This window comes from Heterocephalus glaber, unplaced genomic scaffold, assembly GCF_053883595.1.
Source record: "Heterocephalus glaber isolate CG9 unplaced genomic scaffold, H.glaber_assembly_v1.0 deba00001457, whole genome shotgun sequence".
Lineage (NCBI taxonomy): Eukaryota > Metazoa > Chordata > Mammalia > Rodentia > Bathyergidae > Heterocephalus > Heterocephalus glaber.
In genome coordinates, this window is record NW_028258305.1 from 34,966,724 (window position 1) to 34,992,722 (window position 25,999).

The 25,999-nt window shown below is 40.0% G+C and overlaps 1 protein-coding gene and 1 long non-coding RNA gene across 16 annotated transcripts in view; one reads left to right on the forward strand and one right to left on the reverse strand.

The window, feature by feature from the left end:
• LOC110347942 (uncharacterized) overlaps nt 1–14,190 on the forward strand; it is a 98,673-nt gene extending 84,483 nt beyond the window's left edge. Inside the window, exons 4-5 of the long non-coding RNA XR_002392871.2 lie at nt 1,710–1,768; nt 14,038–14,190. This is a non-coding gene — a long non-coding RNA (uncharacterized LOC110347942). The remainder of the gene's footprint in view (nt 1–1,709; nt 1,769–14,037) is intronic.
• Ltbp1 (latent transforming growth factor beta binding protein 1) overlaps nt 1–25,999 on the reverse strand; it is a 435,679-nt gene that overhangs the window by 9,749 nt on the left and 399,931 nt on the right. For 14 of the 15 annotated variants that reach the window (XM_087216162.1, XM_087216160.1, XM_087216159.1 and 11 more), the window contains 5 exons: nt 20,652–20,828; nt 19,870–19,956; nt 17,229–17,357; nt 16,439–16,579; nt 15,328–15,498 (listed from right to left, as the gene is read on the reverse strand). In XM_087216162.1, coding sequence (XP_087072288.1) covers nt 15,328–15,498; nt 16,439–16,579; nt 17,229–17,357; nt 19,870–19,956; nt 20,652–20,828 — 705 coding nt within the window. Of the gene's footprint in view, nt 1–14,443; nt 14,685–15,327; nt 15,499–16,438; nt 16,580–17,228; nt 17,358–19,869; nt 19,957–20,651; nt 20,829–25,999 lie in introns of those variants that run through there. The other variant, XM_021253708.2, reaches the window with a different exon arrangement.

Genomic DNA, 25,999 nt, shown 5'->3' on the forward strand with positions numbered 1-25,999 from the left:
CAGTGCAGAGGACCGGTGATGCTTGTCCTAGGAGGTGTGCTTCCCAAGGCAAGACTGTTTCTGAGCACCCATATAATGTGTCCCTTTGGGATCTAGCCAAACACAAATGTGAAATGATAGGAAATGAAAACCCTGACACCTCAAAGTATCCGGCGCCCCCCCTCCCCCGCCCAGTTCCTCATGTCCCCAAAGACAAATGCTCAGTTTTCAATCACAGCTATGAAAAGGAATCATGGGATGGGGTGGGACACCATCTCTAAGTGATCTAAACAAGATCCAGGCCACTCATCACACTAATTTCCCTGACATGATAGATCCATACGACAGATGGTGCTGCTTTGATTTTCACTATAAATTGAAAAACATTTTTTAAATTACCCCCTGGAGCCAGTAGGTCTGGGGCCCCCCACTATCAGCAGCAATGGGAAGCACATTATAATACCCTGGCAGGAACTCTCCATGTCTGATGACAAACACATCTGCAGGGCCAGTCTGGACAGTCACATGTCACAGTGCCACTCTGGCATGTGAGAAAACCAGGAGGCGAAGTTTAGTTCTGTCTGAGGCAGATTAAATTCAGCTGCTCTTAGAAATGAAGCAGAGGTTCCGTGTCATCCTCCATACATCAGGGATAAAAAATTCTATTCTCTGAAGTCTGAACTGCATAGATAGGAGAAACAAGGACCAATTTTTATGAATTAAGATAGATGGGTCATATTTCACATTCTCCACCAGATCTTTTCCCCACAGGTTTAAACGTGGATTATGGATGGCAGTGCTCAGAAAACAGCAAGTAGGACATGGAGGAATGATACAGAAAATGGAGTAGGGCACCCAGGGCTGAACAAGTGTCATCAGAGGCACTTAAACGTACTTAGCAAAAGCTTTGACATTAAAAAAAATGTTTAGCATTTACAGAATAGTCCATCCATCCAGTACTGGGCAAAGAAGGTGACAAAGAGCCTTGGCTGCCACTGGCATGACTGTGCGGAACTGGACATCGGCATGTTACCCACGATACTCTTTCTTCAGAGAATAGTCTTAGTCACAGTCCCTGCAGAAGAGGCAGAGACCCTGCTTCCTTGAAATTAAAATGTGTGCAGCAGTAACAGAAAATGTATACTCTACAAAGAGAAAGGATCTGGAATCAAAAAACTTGGGTTCTACTCTGATTTTCTACTTCCTAGTTCGTTGGTCAGGACACATTTCTCTGAGCTTTAGATCCTCCATCTCTTGAACAGGATTATGGTTCTCTTTGCTTTAGCTGTATTAAAAGTGACTCATGCATTGTTTCATTCAATGACTGACAAGTTGATTCATTCATTCATTCAACCAGAGGCTGAGAACAGTATGAGCCGGGTGAAGGTTGGGAGAGAGGAAGGACACAACGATACTAACAAGAGGCACCTGGGCCAGCTTATGGGCGTGACCAGCTCTGAATTTTCTCTTCTTTCTCTGGCACTCACTTCCAAAGTGAAGTTTCCCCCATCTTCCAGGCTGTCCTTAGTCATTACGCTGTATGCCAGACCCTATGTACTTTTCTTTACACTTTCATTTAAATCTCAGAAAAACCCAAGAAATCCTTGTAATCAGTTCCTTTTTTGTTTCCCATAAGAACGCTAAGGTTTATAGTGTAACTTAACCAAGTCAGGTGGGGGATTTGAACCTAAAGTGGCCTATCTGCCAAACCATGTTCACTCTCTCCACAGCTGCCCTTCTAACCCCCTCGGAGAATTATTAACTGCACTCCCCAGAGCCTCAGCGACAGGTAAGCACCTCGATCAGCAATACGCATTTGTGCCTAAAATCCCAAGGAGAGTCAAAACCACGAAAGCTGATGAGCTCAGCTGCACAAGGGTCAGCTGTATCATTAGCAGGATTTATGTTTATTGAATTTGCTCGATTTATTAGGTGAAAGAGATCAGATTGCTTAGTGTTCAATTAAATTGTACTTGTCAAGGATGGGGAAGTAATGAAGTCTAAAGCCTTGGGAGAGCTCATATGCTGTGGGGCTCCAGTAAACGTTGCTGCTCTGGAAACCTGTGGCCATACACCTCTCAAGATTCCCACCCCCGACTTGCACCTCACATTGCCCTTCAAGTTCAGTTATGCCCAGGGTTTCCCACCAGGTAGCTGCTTAGTTAGCCAGGCCTCGACGAGCGACATCTGTCAGGTACAAACAAGACGGGGCACGCCTCTCCTGCTCCCCCCTTTGCACATCTTCAGCCCCAAATTCATATTCTTGCAATGGTATTAAATTATGGCACAAGGAAAGCTTTAAAATAATGACTAATATTTCAGGAATTTCGTACTGAGATGAGCATGAAGGGTTTTCTAAGTATCTAGGACTTTGGAAATACATCATTAAGTCTTACGTTTAAGGAAGTCTCAAAGAAAATTTGGAATATGGTTACCTCTAATATCTACTAGGAGATAAAACTGGACAACAAAGAGGTAAAAGAGGGCAGGTAAAGCATTTCATTTTCCTTTTCCTGCTCTTGGATACCACTTTAAAGTGACAAGCTGAGAAGCAGAAAATTGGGGAAAGTGAGTGTTATCCATAAGGACTATCTATATTTCATTTTTCGTCATTAACCAACTAAGAATTACTTAAAAAACAAGAATGAGAGCCGGGGATTTGGCTCAGTGGCACCGCGCCTGCCTTGCAAGCGCAAGGTCCTGAGTTCGATCTCCGGTACCAAAAAAACCAAGAATGAGCCTAAGAATTAAGTGGAGATTCTAACACATTGTGAATATGTTAAGTGGTCCTGCATTGTTCACCTTAGAATGCTGTATTAATTTTACTTCAACTAAAAAGAAAGTCGAGATAAAAAATATAAGGAAAATGCAAGTTGCATACATTAAATCTGGAATTCATCTAACTTCTATTTTTAACTATAAGATGAGGAAACAAGACTTCAAGCTCCTTCTAAGCTTTTGAATCCTATGATTCTAAACTGAAAACATTTTACTATTGGGCTGGAAAAGACACAGGAACAGAAGGTACAGTAATTTGTTCTTGTAACTTGCGGCTGCAGTGTGAGGTACTCACCACTAGGTGCCACTGTTCCCTCCAGGTGCTGCCCACCTGGATGTGGGCCATCACCAAGGACATTTATCACTGTAGGCATGGACAGGCTAACCTTCCCATCCTGCATCCTCCCACCAAAGACGGAGGTTTAGAGAAATGTAATTGTATTCCAAAAATCAAATCAAGTTGAATCCTCAAAGTTTTCTTTAAAAATCTGTATCGATAAAGTTATATTGTGAAGTATATATATTTTTGGATTTAAATTGTTTCCTTTTTTATTAGTATGTGTTTGTAGTTCATAATGTTTACATTCCTGGTGAGGAATTGGTACATGAACATAATACATCTTTAATGAGATGGAGGAGGGAGGGGTGAAGGGAAAGTGGATGAAACAAGAATTAAGATGTAAAGTACATGTTGATATAGCTTGTTTTAAAAAGTTTTAGGATAGAGAAAACTCTTCTACTATTTGTTCCAATATGCAGAAGTATAGATCTCAAGGTTCTGAAACAACAAGGATCTAGCTGCATTCACTACCATTATTTGCAGAGCAAGTTCTAAGTAAGGTAATATCAAAATACACTAAGTAGAGTCAGCATTATTATCCACAACATGGAGCTTATTCAACTACAGGAAAAATCCCTGCTAAACAAAAAACTGGTACTATGTTAAGATCTCTGCCTTGATTTTATGATTTCTTCATATGTTGCTGTTTACCTTAATTTGAGATGATTCTCCTCTTCTCTCTGGCTCTGTTCACAATCATATACAGCACCAGCAGCTCCTATTTCTGCAGTGATTTTTCTGGCTGTCCTCGGGAGGGGCTCACAGAGTACCCTGTGAAGGGCATCTTCTAGGGTTGAGCCATGTGCAATAGCACAACTGTTCACAACTGCTCTGCCTGTCCCTGAGGACCTGAAGCATAAAAAGGCTCCAATGCCTCAGGAACCCTCCCAATGAGCTAATCTTTCCACAATTCGCTTCCTTCTGAAGGAACTGGCTCCTGATGCTTAGCAAAACAATTACCTTCCTAGTCTCTGCAGCCTGCAAATTCATACAAACTCAAGAACTTGGTGGCTTTCTGAGTACTTCCAAGGTGCTTTTCTCCCAATCCTAAGGGGCACATGGTGTTTGCTGCATGAAGGGAGAGTCGATAAACTTCCTCACCTTTCTCTGCGAGGCAGCCTGCTCTGGTCACAAGCAGGGAGGCCACAGCTTCATTCTAACCACAGCTATCCTAGAAAGGGCTAATAAAAAGAGGGACAAACACACACAACACTGGAATTCAAAACCTCAAAACAGAACAGGACTTGAAACAACTGTGTCCAGGGACAGTTTTCCCTGCTCACTCTCGTCATAATTCACTCTTCTTAGAGCACACATCAACTAGGCCTGTTACCAAAGAGAAAAGACAACCAGCAAATTTTATTTAAAACATATGAAAGTAAAATCCACCAAAGATGAAATCATTTAGGACATTTGTAGAAAATTGAGTGCCTATTCACCAACTCTCATATCAAAGGAGAAAGTTTAAACTGCAAACGCTGTTAACTTTTGAGGTAAATTAGATTGCTAGGTAATTAAAAATGTGTTATTTTTGTGATCATATCTTACATGCATATCTTAATTCCCTTTTAGATTCTAAATTAGATCCTAATGTGACATCAGTGAGACTGTAATCCTAATTAAATTTATGTTCTATTCAGAATGTTACCTTAACAGAGAGTGGGCAAATGCTTTCCTAGCACTCCCATGCAGCGTAGTGTTTAGGAAAATAGACATGAATGGAATGGACACTCCTAAGTCCAAGTGTGTAAGTTAACATTTCAGAAGTGCTCATGTCACCAATGGGCAACCTGTTAATCAAACTCCTCTCACATTGTCCTATGACTGTTGGTGATGACACTGGGACAATGGCTTCAACCAGCTTCTAACAGTTTATGCCCAGCTCGCAGTCCAGCAACCCCACCAGGACTTTCCTAGCCAGAGTCCCACAGGGTCACTGATGGGCAAGCAGTTGGGGGCCACTGCCTGCTCCAGGAAACCTCCCCACAGTTTCATCCTCAGCAATATGGCGGGAAACCAGGAGTGCATTCCCCGTCGGGCTTTGTTTCTTTAGACTATCCTTACTCTGAGGCAAACCGTGTTTACATTTCTCCTAATGTGCTTTTTCTCAATGACTTCGATATGCTCCTAACCAGAAAGTGACTCCCTTGTCCATGCTTTCTCTTCCTCTAATGCACCTGCCAAAACACAGTTTAAGGCTAAAAAAGCCCCAGCACATTTTGGGTTCATTTCTAGTATTTTTTATCTTATCTACTGTCCCCACTTTGGTACCTGGCTTCCCTGCCTTTCTTCCTGTGACCTAAGCGCCTTTCCAAGATAAGTATCTCTTTCAGGGTTCAGTAACAAACCCCTGGAGGGCTACAAGAGCCCTGTCCTGTTGGGAGCCCTGAGCTTGCAGAGAGGCTCACTTGTTTCCCTTTCGGAAAGGGGGCCTGACTCTGGAGGGAGGGCATGGGAGTTGGAGAAAGGTTTTATTATTTAGTTTTTTCTGTCCTGTTAGTACTCTTAGAGCCAATGCACTAGAAGATAATGATGAGAACTACTTGGGGTGCCCTGATAGCAAGGACAGAAGAATGTGCTTTTCCACCCCCTATTTGGCAGGGAGACTCCCCGCCCCGCCCCGCACTGTGGGCACACAGTCCTGGCTGGAATACTTTAGTAACTGATGGAATCAGTAACCTCAGCTGGCCTACGATGGCCATTCTGCTACAGAAATATAGACAATTAAGTTAGAATAGTAACACTTTTAAAAGTTTTAGAGAGGTTTTTTTCTTATTGTGATGTCTATCATATTTAAGGGGATCATATAATTGAAAAGTAGATAGACAAGCACTGTGATTGCGATTTGAAATGTAATTGATTTTAGAATTAGGATCTTGAGATGAATGAAAACTAGTAAAATTTGTTTTGTTTTGTTTTGGTACCAGGGATTGAACTCGGGTTCTTGCACTTGCAAGGCAGGCGGCAGAACCACTGAGCTAAATCCCGGCCCCAAAATTAGTAAAATTTGATTATGGAAAGTAAACAGTATTTAAAGTTTTTAGAGCACTGACTGATTATATTAAAGTTTGACTTATTAGATTATAAGAGCTGCTGAAATGTGTAACAGGATGCTTATTAGGGTTGTGGGCTACCCTTGCAGTCGCATAAAGTGCGTAAGAGAAAATCAAATGTTTATACAAATAAACACTAAAGTAATGTTTATAAGCGAAGATCTTTATGGGAGTAAATTATATATATAGGATTAACTTAATCTCTTCCTTTAAATATAAACAATCAAAAAATAAAGATCAATTTATTTTTTAAAAAGTTAATAGGGGGCTGGGAATTTAGCTCAGTGGTTCCACCGCCTGCCTCATAAGCTCAAGGTCCCGAGTTCGATCCCTGGTACCAAAAAAGAAAAGTCAATAGATTTAGGATGACAAAAAAATCTAGGTTTTAACATTTACCAACTGAATCCATCAAGCACTCATTCAAAGCGCAACATTAAATAATCCCTTCTGTGCAAAGCCTCCCCTGATATCATAAGTTCCTCTGGTAGTGGAGGGGCCTGCAGGACGCACTGAAGCATTCGATCTGTCTCCAGTGTTACTCTGGGCCACCCCACATCCTGAACACCCTCCTATCTGCACTCTTTGTGTGCAGCCCCGAATAACAAGGGAGCCACCCAGACTATTTACTGGCCATTCTATATGGCCATATAGTATCCAGTTTCAGTCTATTTCTATGGATACCAAAAATCAGTCCCAAAGGACTGGACCACTTGCCTGTTTAGAACAGGCCCAAAGTGAACACAGTCTGCAGATGTGGTAACCACTCCACTTACGAGGCCTTTTCTAGTTTAATTTTAATTTTCCATTACAACTGGGTCATAGCTACTTTGTCTTGAGTCATAATGCTCCGGATGTATGATCAAAATGATAAATGCTCTCATTAAGGCAGTATTAACTGTCATAGCCTCACCAAGACGCCTGTTTTGGATACAGGAGATTGATAACTGGTCCAAGGAAAGGACAGAGCAAGATCTCTGGATGTCTACACTGAAGGCAGTGAGGTGACCGTTTGCTGCGTCTCACATGTAGGATGTTGCAGAGTTGTTATTAACATTTTTTGGAAACACACTTCTTGGAAGAGGCTTTAAACCATGATTACTGAGAGGTCTTTTGCAACTTCTGCCCAGTTACAATATTTTTTCAAGGTTTGTTCATGAGTCAAAATCTCAAAATCCCTGTCTTGGGCCAGGGATTTAGCTCAGTGCTGTTGCCGCCTGCCTTGAAAGCGCAAGATACTGACTTTGATTCCTGGTACCAAAAAAAAAAAAATCCCCGTCTTCCTTCATACATCCAAGGCTATTATGCACCTTCTTACAGTGAGATCTTTGGGAATACATAAGAGTCATGCATAGATTTGGAAGAAATCACTAGTGCAATTGTTTTAAAGCAGATTCCAAATTCTTTTAGTTTTGCAAAACTATATGAAAAAACTGGGCTAGACTAGCTGTTAGGATGTATTCAAAATTTAGTCATAACATGGTGGATAAAATCAGCTTATCATGTACAGTTAAGTGACATAATATTTAGGAATGTGATATCCTAATTCTGATATTTTACATTCTAAATAAAAACTGTGTGTTCCAAAAGCCTTTGCCCAGTATGTAGATATTCAGTAAATAATGAAGCCAAGGAAGGAATATGTAAATAATTTAAAATAAATTATAATTTAGATTTTTAACTATCTCTTATAAACTGTAAGACGTGGGTGACTTATATGTAGTAATAATCATTCTTTTTAGTTATTAAGAGGAGTATGAATAACTCTTACAAACAGACTGTACTGTAGGGGAATGAAAGTCATCTAAACCAGAAAGTAGGTAATACAGACATGCTTCCTTTAGTAGATGCTAAGTGCATATTCCAAATGTCTTTATACTATTGTACCTTTAGCAGACATTAAAATCTGTTTGTTCTTTTATTAGTCATTTAGTCGACACTTACATGAGGGGCAGTGATGGACAAACTACACCAAACCACACATAACACCAGGCCTCAGAGTTTAAATTCTAGTTGGACCTTTCTCCTACTTTCCAGGAGGAAAACAAGATGCATAGAGACGTACATTCCAGGAGTGAGGGTGGGAGAGGGGGTCGTGTTGACTGACTCTTTCCTAGGGCTGCTGACCTTTCTTTTTCTATACATTCTAGCACTTGTAGCTTCTGGTTAGTTCTTATAAACAGTATTTAATTTGAAGAGGATAAATGTGTACATTGTAAAAATAATCATAGTAAAAAAGGTAGAGTTATTAAAAGCCCTCAACTTAGCTAGACATGTTCTCCCCTTCATTTTTTACACCAGTGGTAAGTTTATTAAATGTTGTTTTGTTTTTTAAAACGTGGCTTAAACATGATTCTATGGTAGGTACAGTATTTTCCACAGTATACATGTACCATGACTTATCAACCAATTCTTGAAAGAATCCTAATTTTCTCTGTGATGCTGTAAAATTTTTCTTCATGGAACTCAAGTATATATAGAATGAGTTCTCAGAACGAGACTTTTTGAATCAGATTTATTTGTACATCTGTATCTTCAAACTGTTGTTATAACAAGGGATTCATAGCTCTATATTTTGATGAATGTTAGTACTTTATTAAAATTTGAGACTTTCCAGTTTCTTTGGTGCCACTGCTATTTCCTTCGGGACAATTTAAAAAAACCCACTCAGCTTTCTGCATCTGAACTCATTTACTGAGAGTGCTTCTGGGGTTGACACCTATTTTGTAGTACATCATACCACCAATAGGTGGCACTCTCCCAACGCAATAGTGTCCTGCTAAATTTTCTAAACCTCAAAGCTTTAAATCAAGACTCTAGGTCTATTATAATTATTTTAATATAGCCAGACACTAGGATCCCTGGATATTTTTGATTCCATTGGTCAAATGTTTTGAATTTTCTTTCATTTACAGGTCAAAAGTTTATTTCCCCACGTAACGGAACCCTGTAATTTATTCTTTTAAGAATACCAATAAAAACATTAAAATTCATTTAAAATTAACTAGTGTCACCAACAGTTTCATTTACTAAGAACTGCTAACACTTCAATTCAATAATCAAATATTACACTCTCCAATGTGTCTGACAATACAGATTTGATGGTATACTGACTAATTTAGCTGTACATTATAAGCTCTAAAATTGTAGTTTTTCTCTTAATGCACAACAGGAGAAAATTTAAGAATTTCAGCTTAAATGTCTACTTTATTACCTTTATATTCTAAGGCATACCATTTATTTAAGATGTGCTTTGAAACCCTGTGGAGAAAGAGATCTCAGTTAACAATGAAGTGGTTACAGCACAGATGCAGAGCCAGGATGCCTGAATCTGAGTCTGCCCTTTAACGGGATGTGCCTGTGGCAGGTAACTGAATTTTTCTGTGCCTCAGGTCATCTTGTGGAAAAAGGAGGTAACTGCACACATAAGGCAGCTTGGAGAAGTAAACATTGTAATAGATCGGAGACATTCTGAACAGCACCTGGCATGTATATATTCATTTTTATTGTAGCTGAGGCCCAGAAAAACCCAGCTACAGGAAATTCATATTCCAATAAACTCCGTATCCACCAACAATCTCAAAACTGTTATAACTCTAACTCCCTTCTAGCACGGCACTAAGAATTCCCAGCAGTATCAAACAGTAACTTCCTCCCCTAGCTGTCTATGTCCATATCACAAGGATTTATTTTTCTTGAGTTGCTTTTCCTAACGGCTTTGTCTTTCAGAGATTTGTATGACATTACAATAAAGGAATCAAATCTGAGGGTTCTCCTAAAGCCATTCAGCCACTAAAACATTTTTGGAGTGGGCAGGATCACAGGACATCGTCAGAGCAGGATGAAGGGACAGGAGGCATCTAGAGTTCTAGAAGGGGGAGGTGGTCAGTCCATGACCCTGGATCAAGCTTGTCTGCTGTCACATCTGCAGTGCCACCACAAACCGGAAACGTTCTCCTAATGTGGCCTGCCATTTGGCCACTGTGACTTTAGCTGAGGACTGAAATGAGATCCTGAGTGCCCGTGGACATGTACAATTATGCAATTCTCCTTGCGTAAAGTCACCCTGACACAATCCATCACCCTCCACTCATTTCCCCTGCACATGGCACTTACCTGCAGGATGCCATTTAACTTCAGAAAGCACCATTCAGGGAGACCCCACCTCCTCCCCCAGCCAGTCTCGGACAGGGTTGCTGCTTTAGCAAGAATTAATGCCCATGACCTACTGGACCCAAAGTGTGAAAGCCTGCTCCGGAGCCAGAGCTTAGCTTTACACTGCACTTTAATGCTCAAAGCTGATGACAAGTAGTGCGATTTATGCCTCAAATTCCTCCAGCACTGTTTCCATCAGTAACAAATTGTTCCCCAAAACAGTGCAGCACAGCTAGGAAAACTGGGGGCTGGGGGGGTTTCAGTGTTGGACTCAAATTGGTCTTGGGGTTATATTAACAGACAATGCAGTTCTCAGTGTATTTAAACAGAACTGTGTACTTAAAAGGTTCAAGGACAGAAATTATGAGCAAACCTGTTTTAAAATTCATACATTCTTCACTGCCTGCCTCAAAAGCACAAGGTCCCGAGTTCAATCTCTGGTACCAAAAAAAAAATTCATACATTCTTTGCTTCCTCTAAGAAATTAATAGCTACCGGCATTAATGTACTTTTAAACAAAAAGTCAGATGCTATGAGATGCCTCTAGATCCTGGCTCGTGAACAGGACTAGCAGCAGCTTGGTCCTTGGTACTCACTAGAAATGCAGAATCCTGCATCCTCATACCCTTCAACCCAGGAACTGGATCTGATTTTTCTCCAAATATTTTTCCAGTCTTTTTTACTGATTATACAAATTAATAATGGGTTTCATTTTGGAAGCTTCATACAGTCACATAACATATTTTGATCATTTTCACCCTCCATCTTCCTTGCCCTGGTCTCCCCCCTCATTTTGCTTTTTTGGGAGGGTTTCAATGCATATAATGTGCTCATTATCTCCCCTTCCTTGTCCCTCTTACTCCCTTCCTCTTGTCTAATAATAGTCTCCCTTCTGCTTTCTTGTCATCTTTTTTAGATTCCACATATCAGCGAGAACATGTGTCACTTTTCTTCCTGAGTCTGGTTTCTTGGTCTTTAGATCCATCTATTCTCCTGCAAACAACAGAATTTCATTCTTCTTTGTGCCTGAATACAATACTCCATTGTGTCTACATACACTACATTTTCTCGATCCATTCATCTGCTAATAGGCAGCTAGACTGGTCCCATGTCTTGGCTACTGTGAACTGTGCCACAGTACACAGTGGTATGTGAGTGTCCCTGCAGTATGCTGACTTTAACTGCCTTGGGTATGTAACAAGGAGAGGCACAGCTGGATCGAATAGTAGCTCTGTTTTTAGTTTGCTGAGGTACTTCCATAATGATTTCCATGGCTGTACTGATTTAGATTCCTACCAGCAGTGTAGAAGCCCTCCTTTACCCCCAAAGTTTCACCAGCATTTATAATTTTTTGTATTCTTTTTTAAAATTTATTTATTTTTTTAATTTTTTTGTATTCTTGACGATAGCCATTCTGACTAGGGTGAGACGGAATCTCCATGTAATTTTGATTTGCATCTCTCTAAAGGCTAAAGATGTTAAACTTTTTCATTTACGTATGGACTATTTGTACTTGTTCAATTCATTTGCCCACTTATGGATTAGGCTATTTGATTATTTTGGTGTTTTAAAAAATTTCCTTATATATTCTACATACTAATCTTCTGTCAGAAAAGCAGTTGGTAAAAATTTTCTCCCATTCTGTAGGCTCTTTACTCTGTTAGTTGTTTCCCTTGCTATGCAGAAACTTTTTAATATGATGTACTCCTATTTGTTGATTCTTGCTGTTATTTTTTGTGCTATTTTGGAGTCCTATTCAGGGAGTCTTTGCCTATGGCTTTGTTTCCGCTCTGCTTTTCTTCCTCTTCCTCTTCCTCTTTTTTTTGAGATAAATCTCCCCATGTACTTTAGCCTGGCCTTGAACTAAGAACAATCCTCCTGCCTCAGTCTCCCAAGTGCTGAGATTATAGGCATGTGCCACCATGCCCAGCCCCCTATACTTTCTTTTAGTAATTTCAAAGTTTCAGGTTTTATATCTAAGTCTTTCTTTGATGCATTTTGAGTGTATTTTTATACAGGGTCTGAGATAAGGTTTGATTTCAATCTTCTACAAGTAGATAGTTTTCCTAGCACCATTTGTTAAGAGGATGTCTTTTCTCCAACATATTCTTTTGGTGAAATGTGATTTTTTTTTTTAAAAAGAGCCCTAGATAATTAATATGCCCATTAATATTTATGAGGCAATGGTTTGGGGGAGAAATTTTTAGATTGAGAATAATTTCTGCATTTGAAAGTCCTTAACTCATGCTCAGATGCTATGAGGTAACTGAATATTTTAGAAGATCCTTGGATTTTAGTTATATTTGAACATAAATTTGAGGACAGCTAGTTGAATTTTTTAAAAATCCCAATTAAATTTATCAAAGGCACTAGTTTATCAGAGTCACAGGCAGCATTTACTATCACATGATCAGATTAGAGACTAAAATGCAAATATATGCAAACCCCTTCATAAAGGAGTTTCCATAACCTCAAGTACACCATCACCCAGGGTCAGTGCTGTAAACAGAATATGCACAAAACATCTACAAATAAGACAGAGAATCAATAAAAAATGGACAGAGGGTATACATCACTGACCAAAAAAATATATAAATCACCTAGAAACACGAAAAGATACTCAAATTCCCTCGAAACAATGGAAATGCATACAAGTCTGATAGAAACTATTTTACAGGGGCTCCGGGGGGTAACTCAGTGGTAGAGTTTTTGCTTAGCATACAGGAAGACCCACTTCATTCTCCAGCACCAAAACCCAAATCAAAGCAAAAAAGTGAGAGACTGAGACTGTCCATGGGTAGAAGATTAAAAGAACAGAGGTATTTTTGGATACTGCCAATGTAAGTTTAAAATTTTACAATATTTTGGGGAAATAATATAGTAAATAACCCAGTATCTTTATGTGTAGGTTTATTTGTAGGAATCTTCTTACCAAAGTACTCCCTCAGGTACACACAAGGAGGCTCACGACACCACGGTTTATAACAAGAATTTCAGAACTGCGGGGAAAGGTTGGTGGAGGAACCCAACCAGCCAGCACGGGGTGTGACTAAATAAATTAGGGTGCATCCATAAAATATTCTGGGAGGTGATGTAAAAGTGACAATCTTTCATCAACTCTACGATGCCACAGATTGTATAACGCACCCTCATACAGTAGATGTTAAAATGTAAAAACAAAAATGGCTTGTGGCTATTTTTAGTTGCCATCAATTATGAGATGTTCCCAATTTTGGAGATGTTGAGATGCACAACAAAAATGAAGTGTGCTTTAGATCAGCGATACTGATTTCAGTTTTAAATACTGACTTACAATATCTCAATGCTTACTGTGTAGGAAAAATTAAAATCAAACTGAAAATGAACATCTTTAAGGAGCAGAATTCAATTGTGCTGAGGCAGGTGGCATGGGACACAACATCTTAGACTATTTTTATTCATTTTGAAAAGTTAAGCAGTGAAAATGCTGTATAAGTAAAACAAGAGTTGAAGTGTTAGAGAATTGTATGACAACTCAAGCCTCAATGCATTCACATTTTTTTCCTTTGCATTGAGCTGCATGCCCTACCCTTTTTTATTTGTTATTCTGAGGCAGGGTCTCACTAAGTTGCCCATGCTGGTCTTGAGTTTGTGATCTTCCTGCCTCAGCCTCCCACATTGGTAGGATTACAGGCATGCCCCACCACACCCAACTGCACTCACTTCTTTACTGATTCCACTTTTTTCTCCCTGCAGCATTTGCCTCCAGGGCCCAAGACAACAGCAAGGCTGGTGATCAGAACCTGCTCTTCCTATGTCCTCATAACAACCCACTGAGACAGAGACAGACGTGCCCATTTCACACATGATACAGAGTGGAGCTGTCTTCCTGGTCACACAGGGGCTCGGGACCGTGCCAGCTGACTCAGTCCACCTGGGTCCTCTTTGCAAGTCTGGGCTGCTGTCACTGCCCTTTAGTGCTTTAAGTATCTGCTTTCTATTCTCAGCTATTTTCTTTTTGTGGTATTTCATACTTCCTTTTTCACGCCTCAGTGGTTTTAAGGGGTTTTTTTTCCCCCTAAGCCAGAAATCTCATTTATTAACTAGCTTGAAAGAAATATTCTAATTGAGTTAACTGAAAATTAATGCATTTCCTCTAGCTTTAACAAGTCAGTTTTACAAAACGGTATACTTTCAACTGCCTTCCTTTAAAATTAGAAGTCTCTAAGCTGCTAAGGAGAGAAGCCTTTGGCGGACAACCGTGGATCACCAAGTAGCCCAGCCAGGAACCCTGAAGCTGGCACCTTCTAGTCATTCTTCATCTCCAGGAGATGGGACAAAACCGGAGCCTTAGCCTTCTTCACTTTTTTCATGTAACCAAGGGTTCAACCCCTGACCTAAAACTTCAAAGGAAAAGAGATTTGTGCAGTTACATTTCCACTTATTTTCTACTTTGTTCCTTTTTGTTTGAATCCCTTTCTTATACACATATCCCTTACCCAAAATGTTTGGGACCAGAAGTATTTCTGACTTCAGATTCTTTCAGAAATTGAGAAATGTGCATAGACTCTTTTTTCTGAAGCATTAGCATTCTCTATTCTCCAAATATAAAATGCTCCAAAATCTTATCTTTTTGGATTAAGGATGCTTGATCAGTATCTCTCCTTGACCAATGATGACTCTCTTTGATCGAGTACTTTTTGATCTATTTAGAAACTGTCAGGAATGTAGGGGAAAAAATGAAGGATCAGGAAATATAAATTCTAAAGACCTAAGCCGAGTTGTTTCTTCAGGTCATTAATCATTCTTTAGGGAAATGGAATGATGGCTTCAAAAATTAATAACAGGTTCTGGCTTGGAGGCAAACCAGAAACCATATGTTTATACAATCTTGATCTTCCCTCCCCACCCCCACCCCCACACCTACACCTGTAAGGAAATAAGATATAAGGAGTAAAGACACATAAGAGAGACGTCGGGCTCCGAAGGCAGCGAGCACAACCTGTCCCGCTGGCCTCCTGCAGAAGGAACTGGATGCTGGCTCACCTGAGTCCTTCATGGGGCAGAGGGCACACTGCATGCCCCAGGCCTCTCCGTACAAACAGCAGCACTCGGTGTATGTTGTCTGCTTGCCCACAAGAGGACGGCTGCACACATACTCATCACTCAGATGTTCCCAGCACAGATCTTGGTACACATCGGTTTCTTCTATTTGTTCTAAAGGAAAGACATGGTTCCGTGACAATCACACTGCTATTCCTATTTCAACACAGTGGTAGAAGCTAGTGAGTCTCACAGTTTCCATCCCTATTTCTAAGAGCGACTTCCAAGGAAAAGTCTGAATGCAGCCTGGTCTTTCCATAGATAAAACTGAGTATGTCATTCCAGCTGATGAAATTCAACCTCCCCATCATGTTCCTTCCAACCGGACCTCTTCCTCCACAGCTTCCTATCATGACACAATGAGGCTGCACTATCTTTCTTGTGAATTCTTATCTTCACTTTTCACCCTTATTTCTCTGTCAGCTCCTACCACTGCTTTCTATATAACATTTTTTGGATGCATCCTTTATTTCATCTACCAAAGCCCAAGATTAGTGACACTTCATTCAAGAGCCCTCAATTCTATTCTAACCTTTCCACATTTCAATGGACTTCACCCAGAGTAATCTCCTCAGTGTGATTCTGTGCCAGTTGTTAATGCCATGCCAGGGCATCGAGATGAACAGGGATCCATCAGTGGATTCAGGGCTCTACTATCTTGCTGAGCTGCACCCCGTGCTCCATCCAGCCTCACCAATGTCCCGCACACTAGTCAAGGACTAGTGATTCTCCTTCTTTGAACCTGCGCCTTCCTCAGCTGCCCCTGAAGGTCAAGTGTGATGAACCCTCAGGCACAGAGCAGCTCTGCTACTTGCTCTATACCACTCTGCATGCACCCTGTTGTCCCTTTCATGAGTACGTTTCAGGATATTAAATCTCCTACATCTTAATCATATGCATCTTACTATTTCTCTTCGTATCTCATCTATTTCAAAATACCCAAGGAACTCTTTTTTTCCTATTGTTCAAGCGTTCACATTTCAGTCAACAGGAAAGCCTGATGATATTTATGATATTTATCTGGACCTGGGTCTGCACTCACATCCGAACATACCATTTGACTCAGTGGGACGTATGCATCTTTTTTCTGAAGCATCCAGGACCATCGGGTGGGTACAGAAGCAGTTGTAAGAGCCTTCTGTATTAACACACTGGCCATCAATACAACTGCTGGGATCTTGACATTCATCCATATCTTAAGAAAAAAAAATTATTAAAGAAAATCAACCATCAGTTATACCTCATACAATTACCAAAGCTAACAGATTCCAGGAGCTGCCACATTTCAATGATCCTACACATCCTCCAAAAGAGAGCACCTCAGACTCTAAAAAATGTGTTGTACTAATTGGAAAAACACTACCTTTGACACCACTGATATTAAATATAGAAAGAGAACATCTATGAATTGGATACACTTAGAAATTTAAGATAAAATGCCTTTTTAACAATGCTTTTCAAATTATTTCCTTTCCTGCCTAGTGTATATGGTTTTCTGCTTAAGTATGGAAGTCTGTGGCAGTATTTAAAAATGACTTTGACTTGTATGATATGAGTGATGAAACAGGAGGCTCCACAGACCAAAGGAACACTTCAGTTGTACCAAACGACCTGAATTATAATTCCATATTGAATATTAACTCTTTGTTTGAAAACCACTCAAATAGGAGGATGGGAGCTTTATTTCTTAAATCCTGGCCAAGAAAGATATCCACAAAACATTTCACCAATCTCTTCAGCACACAATCTAGATTTAAAGAAATCGTTTTTGGTATACAGCATTACTTATTTTTTCCATCTGTATATTTTCATAGCACACAATACTAGGTCCTCTTGAAGCTTACCAAAACACTGCAATTTGACAGGATCATAATATGTCCCTTGCTTACAGTAGCATTCATAACCAGGCTGGGTGTTCAAACAGAAACCATTTTTGCAGATTTCTTGTCCAAAAAGTAGGCATTCATCAGCATCTATGGGGGAAAGATTGAGAAAATACAAAGAGAAGAAGTTTTGATCTTCTCAAGAAGAGAAGGCAAATTAATATAGAGCTTCAAGTTAAATATTGTTATTTATATTCCAAAGAATCTTACAGACACAGCAATATAAAACTGTTAAAATTAGTCCTACATGACAGATGGAGAAACATAACCAGATGTGGTTTGTCTGTGAAGCAACAAACTCAACATTATCAGAAAAGGTATATTTGTAAATATGAATGTTATGGCTTGTAGCTGGAGGTTACTCCAAAGCCTTACATGCTCATAGGTAGGGTGTTTTGGAGCTGGCTGGATCTAGGGTGTGTGGTGCTAAATTAGTCCATGATTGGAATTAGCATAGTCCTGGGTGGCACCATTCAAAAAGACTAGTAGCCTGGATGAGATAAAAGGGTAGGCAGGTAGGCTGCCTGTTGTTTCACTATCTCCTGCCTGCTTTGTCATGGACTGTTTCTCCTCTGTGGTGCCCCTCTTCCATTCCCTGCCTTGGAACTAGCCAACTATAGATTGAAACCTCTACAAACTGTGAGCTGAAATACTGTATACTATATACCTTTCCTCCTTTAACTTCTGGGTGTCAGATACTTTGTCTCAGCAAGGAGTAAGACAATGGTCTCCTCCTCCTCCTCTTTCATCACCACCACCACCACCACCATCATCATCATGTTTTTCTTTTCCCTTTCTGAAATAGGATTTCAATATATAGTACAAGTAACCCCTGCATTTGCTATGTAGCCCAGGCAGGCATGGAATTCTCAATCCTCCAATTTCAGCCTCCTGAGTGCAGGAATTACAGGCATGGGCTACCACACCCGGCTGTAAAGGTTTCTCAGATACTGCTTCATAATGAATAAAATATCTACAGGTTCCGTAGTGGCACCAAAAACATTCTCTAACAAATACACCTTGAAGAAATGTGCCTTTCTGTAAATGTATGTCCTGGCCCATTCATTAGTTGAGATGTACAAAGATGCCAAGAAGAGTTTGAGAGAACTTGATGAAAGACTTTCTTAGTAATACACAGAGGACAGTGAAGGCACAACTTGCTATAGGGGTTGGCAGCCCGCCCCCCAGAATTACACCCCCCAGAACTGCCCATCACAATTTACTCTGTGATAAACTGGAGTTTGAAAGGATTAATGAGATAATCTACATGTAGGACTCAGTACATGCTCTGGCACAAGCAGCTGCTCAAAAGTTATCTATGGCTTTTATCAGCATCACTTCTAGCATTGTGCAGCTGAAGTCATCTATTCATTTTGAAAATTGGAGACTCACAGAAGACTGCTCAATTTTTTTTTTTTTTTTTGGTACTGGGGATCGAACTTGGGTTGCGCAGCAGGTGGCGAAACCACTGAGCTAAATGCCCGGCCCAGACTGCTCAAATTTAAAAGATGGAAAAGGGCAGAGCCATCCACAAAGCTTATGACTGTTTGGGCCTAAATCCAGGCTTCTTTCAGCCACGTACAGGTAGAGAGAAGTGGAATTTATTTTATATAAAGAGAGGATGACTTCATAACGAAATTGGGTTTTTTTCCATAATATGAAATTTAACTGCATTCCTGCAAAAATAAAGAATGTGACATTTGTGAATCTGAAAACCATTCAATACATATCACAAACCAGGTCTTTTTGTTATTCAGCTGGACTAAAGCATAAATGTATGGTTAAAAACACAAATGGAATATTTATCCATCTACTCAGTTATTCCATATTATTTAAACACTAGTTTTCAAAAAATGGATGGACAAGAAAGATATTTTTATAGTCTCTTTACCAGCCACTTATCAATTCTCAATATTAAACCAAAAAGGAAAAAAAAATATTTGTATGTAAAAGGTCATAATATCTCTCTCATGAAAATGTTAAAAGTGATTGATGAGAAAATGTTCATAAATCAAGTGGTTGTACACAGATTTTAGAATTATACAATAGTAGCATTAAATATATAAAAGATCTACTTTTGTTTTCTTTTCCATTCCTCGTTATTATGAATCTATTAGTAAAAGCTCCTAGACATACAGTAGTAAGGTAAGTTGTAAAAAAGCAAGAACCATAGCTTTGTTGATGACTATAATGACAAACATCACGACAGTCGCATCTATATAGTCATAATTTATGATTTCTAATATGTCTCAGTATAACAAAATGCCTAAGTATTTAGTGAGAATAGACTTCTGTGCTCAGTAGTTTTACACACACCTCACTTAGTCCTCACTGTAACCTTTGAAGCATTATTCCTATCTCAGAGATGAAGAGACAGAAATGCAGGCTAAGTGACCTCTCTTGCCAAAGTCACATAGCCCTATGTGTTTTGATCCAAGCCATAACTCGAGCCCACAGAGACTTTCCTTCCTTCTGCGGTAGAATGAAGGGCTTTGTAATCGGTTTCCATGGCTCAACAGAACTCTAACTCCGTGTAATCCAAGCCAAGCTTTGACTCAAATGTTTGGCATTTGTTACAAATTCATTTCCACTTGATTCTGACCTTTATAGATGTTGCCACCAATGTTGTAAGAGGATTCTCCAGTGGGGACAAAACCTTTTCCTCTAGGACACATTTCCGTGAACTCAGCTGATTTTAGGAGAGACAAAACCAAAACGGAAAAAAAAAAGAAAAAAAGAAATAAGTTTAAAAGAAAAGAATTAACATCTTCCCCGACTGCATATTTTAATTTCAGTTTTGCTTTCCCAGATTCATAACTAATGCAATATGAGGCAGATAAATTCAGCACGACTGCAAACAGTTATAGGTTAGGTGGAAATACATCAGTGTCATAAGTTTACCTTTAAGTTTTTGAAAAAATCTCTTAGTTCACCCATGTTTTACTTCATATTATGACTTTTTGCAGTACTATAATATCTAGTATTTTAAAGGTTTAGTAAGAGCCCATAAAGCAAAATACTACCTTAAATATACTAGCTCTGCTTATGGAGAAGCCTGTGTCATTGTTAGCAAAAAAGATTGATCTTAATTTTCAAGTGCAATCAAATTGAATTGTCTTTCTGGCACAATTACATATAGAACCTGACTGTAACGGTGCACTCTCAGGTGGACGGAAGTTTCAGAATTCAGGTTGACATGGGAAAGCATGACAGTCCCGGCCCTGAACGAAACTCACTGCAAGGCAGTGTCGCCTGAAGTCAACCAAGGCTATGAATGTCATCGCTGCAGGGCCCCAGTGCGATAACCAAACTGAGGCCATGCGCTGCCAATGCACACCACATAACTAAACACAAGTGTCACCGTGACTCTTGGGTGGCTCTTACCAGTCCCCAGCACGGGGCAAGGGAAAATCTCGCAGTTATCTCCCCACCCAGCACCGGACGTGCAGCAGCATTCTTGCTTGGTGACATTGGGGGCCAACACATTATCACAGAGACTGGCATCGTCGAGATTATAGTAGCATTCTTTCTTTTCTTCTCTGGGCTGATCTACACCTAAAACTGAACAGAGTGAAGAAAGTAAAACGAGTGTTGGATGGACACCTCCGAAGTACCTGAGGCACCGCGGAGTAGAGAACACAATGGGAAAAGCAGTGACGGGATGGGTCCAGGCACTGCCTTTACAAAAAGCTGTGTCCCACTTTCAGGGTCAGAGTCTTTCACTTCAAGAGAGTTGTGAATTTTGGTGGATTTCTAACACACTCCAAGAGGGTAAATCTGTCAAAGCCATTTCCTTTTATGTTAACCAATTACTTTATTCTTGTAAATTTGGCTGAGAGTAGTTTCCATATCTGCTCTCTTGCCAAACGTAGGGCCATTCTTTGTGGAGCTGTAACACTTACTTAAATAGATGACAATTTTACTCCAGTACTTGAGGAGAGATCTGGGGGCACATGTAATATTTAACCCTTAAGTGGTTACTTGAATCAACCATGTCCCCAATTTTTTCTCAACAGCACAAAATAACCTTTCATGCTTGAAAACCTAACTACTTAAACTGCTGTAAATATATGACTTTGAATGAAATAACGTGTACCTGCTAAGCTCTGAGTAGAATTCCAAGTCTGGGTTCTGGTCCCAGCCCATGCATGTTTTAGAGGAAAATGTATTCTAACAAGACTCAATCTCATGAAAAAACACAAACAAGCTGGTACGGAAAAATACAAACGATGAGAATAAAACATACCCACTTTCAGATAATACAAATGGCTAAACTAGAACACATCTGTTGTCTTTGAACAGGTCTTTGATTAATATTTTGTAGCTACCCTTGGAGAGTAGTCTAACTTCCTTTCTACCAAATGTTAGTCTAAATTATTGCCCATGATCCGATTAAAATTTAAGTTTTTATTTTATGCTGTATTAAAGAAACTGAATAATGCCATCACAATTACTCAATTCTAATGAAATGTTTTCATTAGAACTCTATGATTTCCAGATTCTTATACCCAAAGAAACTATAGGGACAAAAGGAAAACATTTGCCAGTGAAGACGAAGATGAGACTTTAATGTCAAGACTAAATTACCTTCTTCTGAAGGTAGATCATTATATTAGGAAAATTTAATGAATTATTTTCACAATAGCTTTTTATATATTTCTTCTGGGAGTGCCAGTGACTGGAAACTCAATTAAGTTGTAAAACCATTCAAAAAATAAAAGTTTATGAAATTCAGTAAAAAGAAAAAAAGGTACTGCTCTTTCTTATAATATTAAAAACAGGCAAAGTAGTAAACAAACCTTTTAAATTTGTAATACTCCCAAAAGACAAGCATCAATGAGAATATCAAAGATCCTTCACATATTTTATTCTAGCCCATTCTGTCTTTGATAGATTTTTGGCTTGGACTCAAAGTTAATGTTAACAACTGATGACAAATTCAAACTTCGAACAAATATCTAGGAAAAAAAATAAAGTGCTGATTTCTATGCAGCCATTTATGAAGTGTTTTTAAATCATTTCATGTACAAAACTGGGTCAAATCTGCCACTTTCCTTATCTGATCTAGCTCACGTTTTGTGTGCATGGGACAGATATTTGCTTTCCCCACTCCAACGGAAGCCATCTTCACCAGGAGGGGCGCCAAACCTTAGATATGGAATTATTTGAGAAAACAGGTTATTTAAAATTTTGTGATTAAATCAATCACACAAACCCCTATAGAAAAATGTCAAACTTCCCCTCAAAATTGTAAATTCACCGAGGGCTTATTACTATTAATTCTCTTCAATTATTTTATTCGGCTGCCATAAAAATGCAGCTAGCTATTAATAAATGTGTTCAGAAAAAAGAAAATAAAGAAAGCAACACAGACTTCTACCACTCAGGTTTACTTTATGGTTTGTGCTAAAAGAAGGATCAATAATTGTTTCCTCATGTACAAAGTTATAAGTATGTCTGGTATTTATTAAAAAATGGAATTTTATGTCGTAGAGGCCTCAGTGAGGACTGCTGTGTTCACAGAGAATCAGAGAATCAGAAACCATGGCTTCTCTCTAAATCAAAGTATGGGAAATTATATATACACACATATTTTATATATATATAAATACTGTCTTATGGTTATGATCTTTGTTATACTCACATCACAGAAACTAAGAGAATTATCTTTGTTTTTCTGCCTTTCCTTTGGAAGAAAACACCTATTATTTCTTAAGAGAAATAATCAATAATATAATTGTATTATTCAGGTTTTTACACTGGTTTTTACAAGTTTTGTTCTTATTTTCTTTCCAAACTGCTGGAAGGGTCAATGTTTACACAGCTGAAATGGAGGGTTAGTCAGGCTCTCATCTGTGCTTGGAAAGGGCTGCAAATTCTTTTTTAGAAACAAGTTCACAAAGGTCATTCTGGGAAAAACTACAATCTCCCTATCTGCCTAACCTTTAAATAATTAACTTCCTTGAGCATTTTTCCATTGGGTTAAAACACTGATCAGTAAATGTATCTGTGATGTAATTTCTCTGAAGAATTTATATAGGTTTAGATTCTTGCTGCCAGAGGTTGAGAATTTCTATTGAAAATAATTTGAAAAGGTCAAATCAATGGTTATGGGAAGTGCTTAGCATGAAAAAGCATGACTTTTCTTTTTCTTAAAGATTTTATGAATAAGATTAGTCATGCCAGACTTCTAAGAAACATATCATTTCTCCTCCATCTCTTTCAGATTGGATTTTTCCATTTGTGTGAAGAGGCTGGTTTAACATCAGTGTATAAACATCAATTTATGTATTTTAATCGTAGGGGTATAGCAGTGATAGCACAAAAAAGTGAGTTTCTGGACACTTTACACACTTTTTTTTTCATAGGGATTTTTCTTTGTTTTTGGTGCTGGGGATCAAACCCAGGGCCTCATGCATGCTAGTTAAGCTACATGCTTAACTGCCCTCATTGGTATTTTTCTGAAAGAACTTTATGGAGGCCTTTTTCATGTGACACACAGAGTGTGACACACATGACATAGCTGGACAAGGTAACTTGTTCTCTTTCTGAAGGTGAAAACTGAGCATGGGTCCCCATGTCCTATGTCCACTGCTTTCCCCAAAACCCTTCTTTAGGGCATCTCACCTTAGCATCTCAAGTAGCATGAGTTTCTCCTCCTTGAGAAAAATGAGGAAAGAGCAGCAGAAGAGCCCAGCTGATGTGGAGTCAGCTACCAGGCCACATACAGCGAGAGCAGTCTCTGAGCTCAGAACAGGGAGGAGGGACCCGGAGCTGCAGGTGGCACCTGCACACAGCCTGTCTGGGAGCTCCTTGCCCGCTGGCTAGGCTCACTGAAGAGGGTGAGGTGCTCACCCCCAGGACCCCTGGCTGTTTCACTCTGCCCCGAGTAATGCTATTTCACAGAGACTGCTGTTAGGGTGAGAAAATTCAAAACTTTTTCAGTTAAATGCGCCTTCATCTTCATCTTCCCACTCTGCCTGCAGGGTGTTCTGAAGGACTTCTGAGCTAATTCTCTCCAGACCCTGGGGACACAGTCAAGATTGTTACAGTGACCAAGAGGGGACATCCCAAAGAGGTGACAGGGCTGTTCCCCAAGAAACACCCACCTACATCGTGAAGACAGGTCAATCTATTAAGCTCTCTCGAGTGTGGTCATGTTCAGTAAGTTAGTTTCAACAGAATTATGCAGGAACCTTCATTCTCTTTATTTTTAAAATTTCAACAGGAACTAATGTTTCATGTCACCCATGCCGTTTCAAGAAAGAGAATCCTAGATGATATTTCAGGAGGATGCAGAAGAGAATTTAGAAATTCATATATATATATATATATATATATATATATATATATATATATATATATTATATACGAGTTTTCTCATTTAAGAACTTTCACAATGAAGGGAAATGGGTGATTTGTTATTTAAAATGGGAATCAGGATAAAGCCCTTGGTGGGTTCCCAGAGGCCCTAACAATAGGAAGGGGCTGGATGTGAAGGGAGGTAAAAAGGAAGACCACAGAAAGGGGGAGATTTCAGATGGAAAAGATGGGAAAGCTCAAAGTGAAGTGTACAAAGAAAAGCACGGGAGTAAAGGCACTTTACAACAAGACAGCCTCACTGTTGAGTTTCTGTTCTTTCTAAGCTCAGCTGGGCGGGCTCAGGCAAGCAAAGTGTCCATGTCTGGGCTACAGAGGCCACTCCTGGACACACAGACCTAAGCCACAACATGGAAGGAAGGGGTGGGCCACCTGGCAGAGGTGACATCGGAAGCAAGCTTTTGAAAGATAAATTAAGAGGGAAAGAAAGTCAACCAGGAAGGTGTGAGCAGGGTGAGGAGGAGTCAGAAGTACAACTGTACTAAGTGGAGGTAGGCAGAGCAGTGTGAGTGGAGAGGTGGTCCACGCAGGGAGTCAGGAGAGGGTGGGGCACCGAGGAGGGGGCCTGGTCAGTACTCCCTAGGCCGGGGCTCAGAGCAACACAGGCATCTCTGACCTGGGCCTGGGCAGAAGGCAGCATCAGTCTCTGTACAGGGGGGAGCTCAGGGCGTTGTACTTAAAAAGTATGTGACAAATACCCATCAGAATGAACTCATTTTTTGGTTTTGCTTTTGTAAAGGCTTTGGGTAAGAATGGGGAGTGGACACTAGAACAGTGGGTCACTCTAGAGAGCACAGAGGGCCTTGGTGCCCTGCCAGTGGACTTGGACTTTCTGACGAGCAGTTTTGTCTTTGCTGGTGAAACCTTCACAGAGAAGGGAGCCTGGGGTAGGCGTGGGCTGGGGAGGGGCCAAAAGACAGTGTTGGTGATGTTACCAGGAACTGGAAAAGTAGGGAGGAGAAAAATGGGCAGAAACAGGCAAAAGATGGGACTCCTGAAAACAAAACAGCACTGCGAAGAGAAGGGAGAACAGTGCACTGAGAGGACCGAGGACCACATGCTCATGCAGAGGCAGACGAGTGAACAGACCTCTCAGCAACGTGAGCCTGGCCCTCAATCGCAGCACACACGGGCATCTCGAGCCCATGCTGAAGGGGCAGGCAAAGCTTCTCAAGGGCGTGAGAGGCAATGTACCAGCCCTTCCTCTCCAGACCTCATCTGTAGCAAATTCTAAGATCCAAAGCGCATGTCCAGGGCAACAGTGCGGGTGTGTCTCACAGCACTGAGAATACAGTTTACGGATCTAGTTTGAGGCTGTCACTTTGATATGTTAACTCATTAAAATATTAACA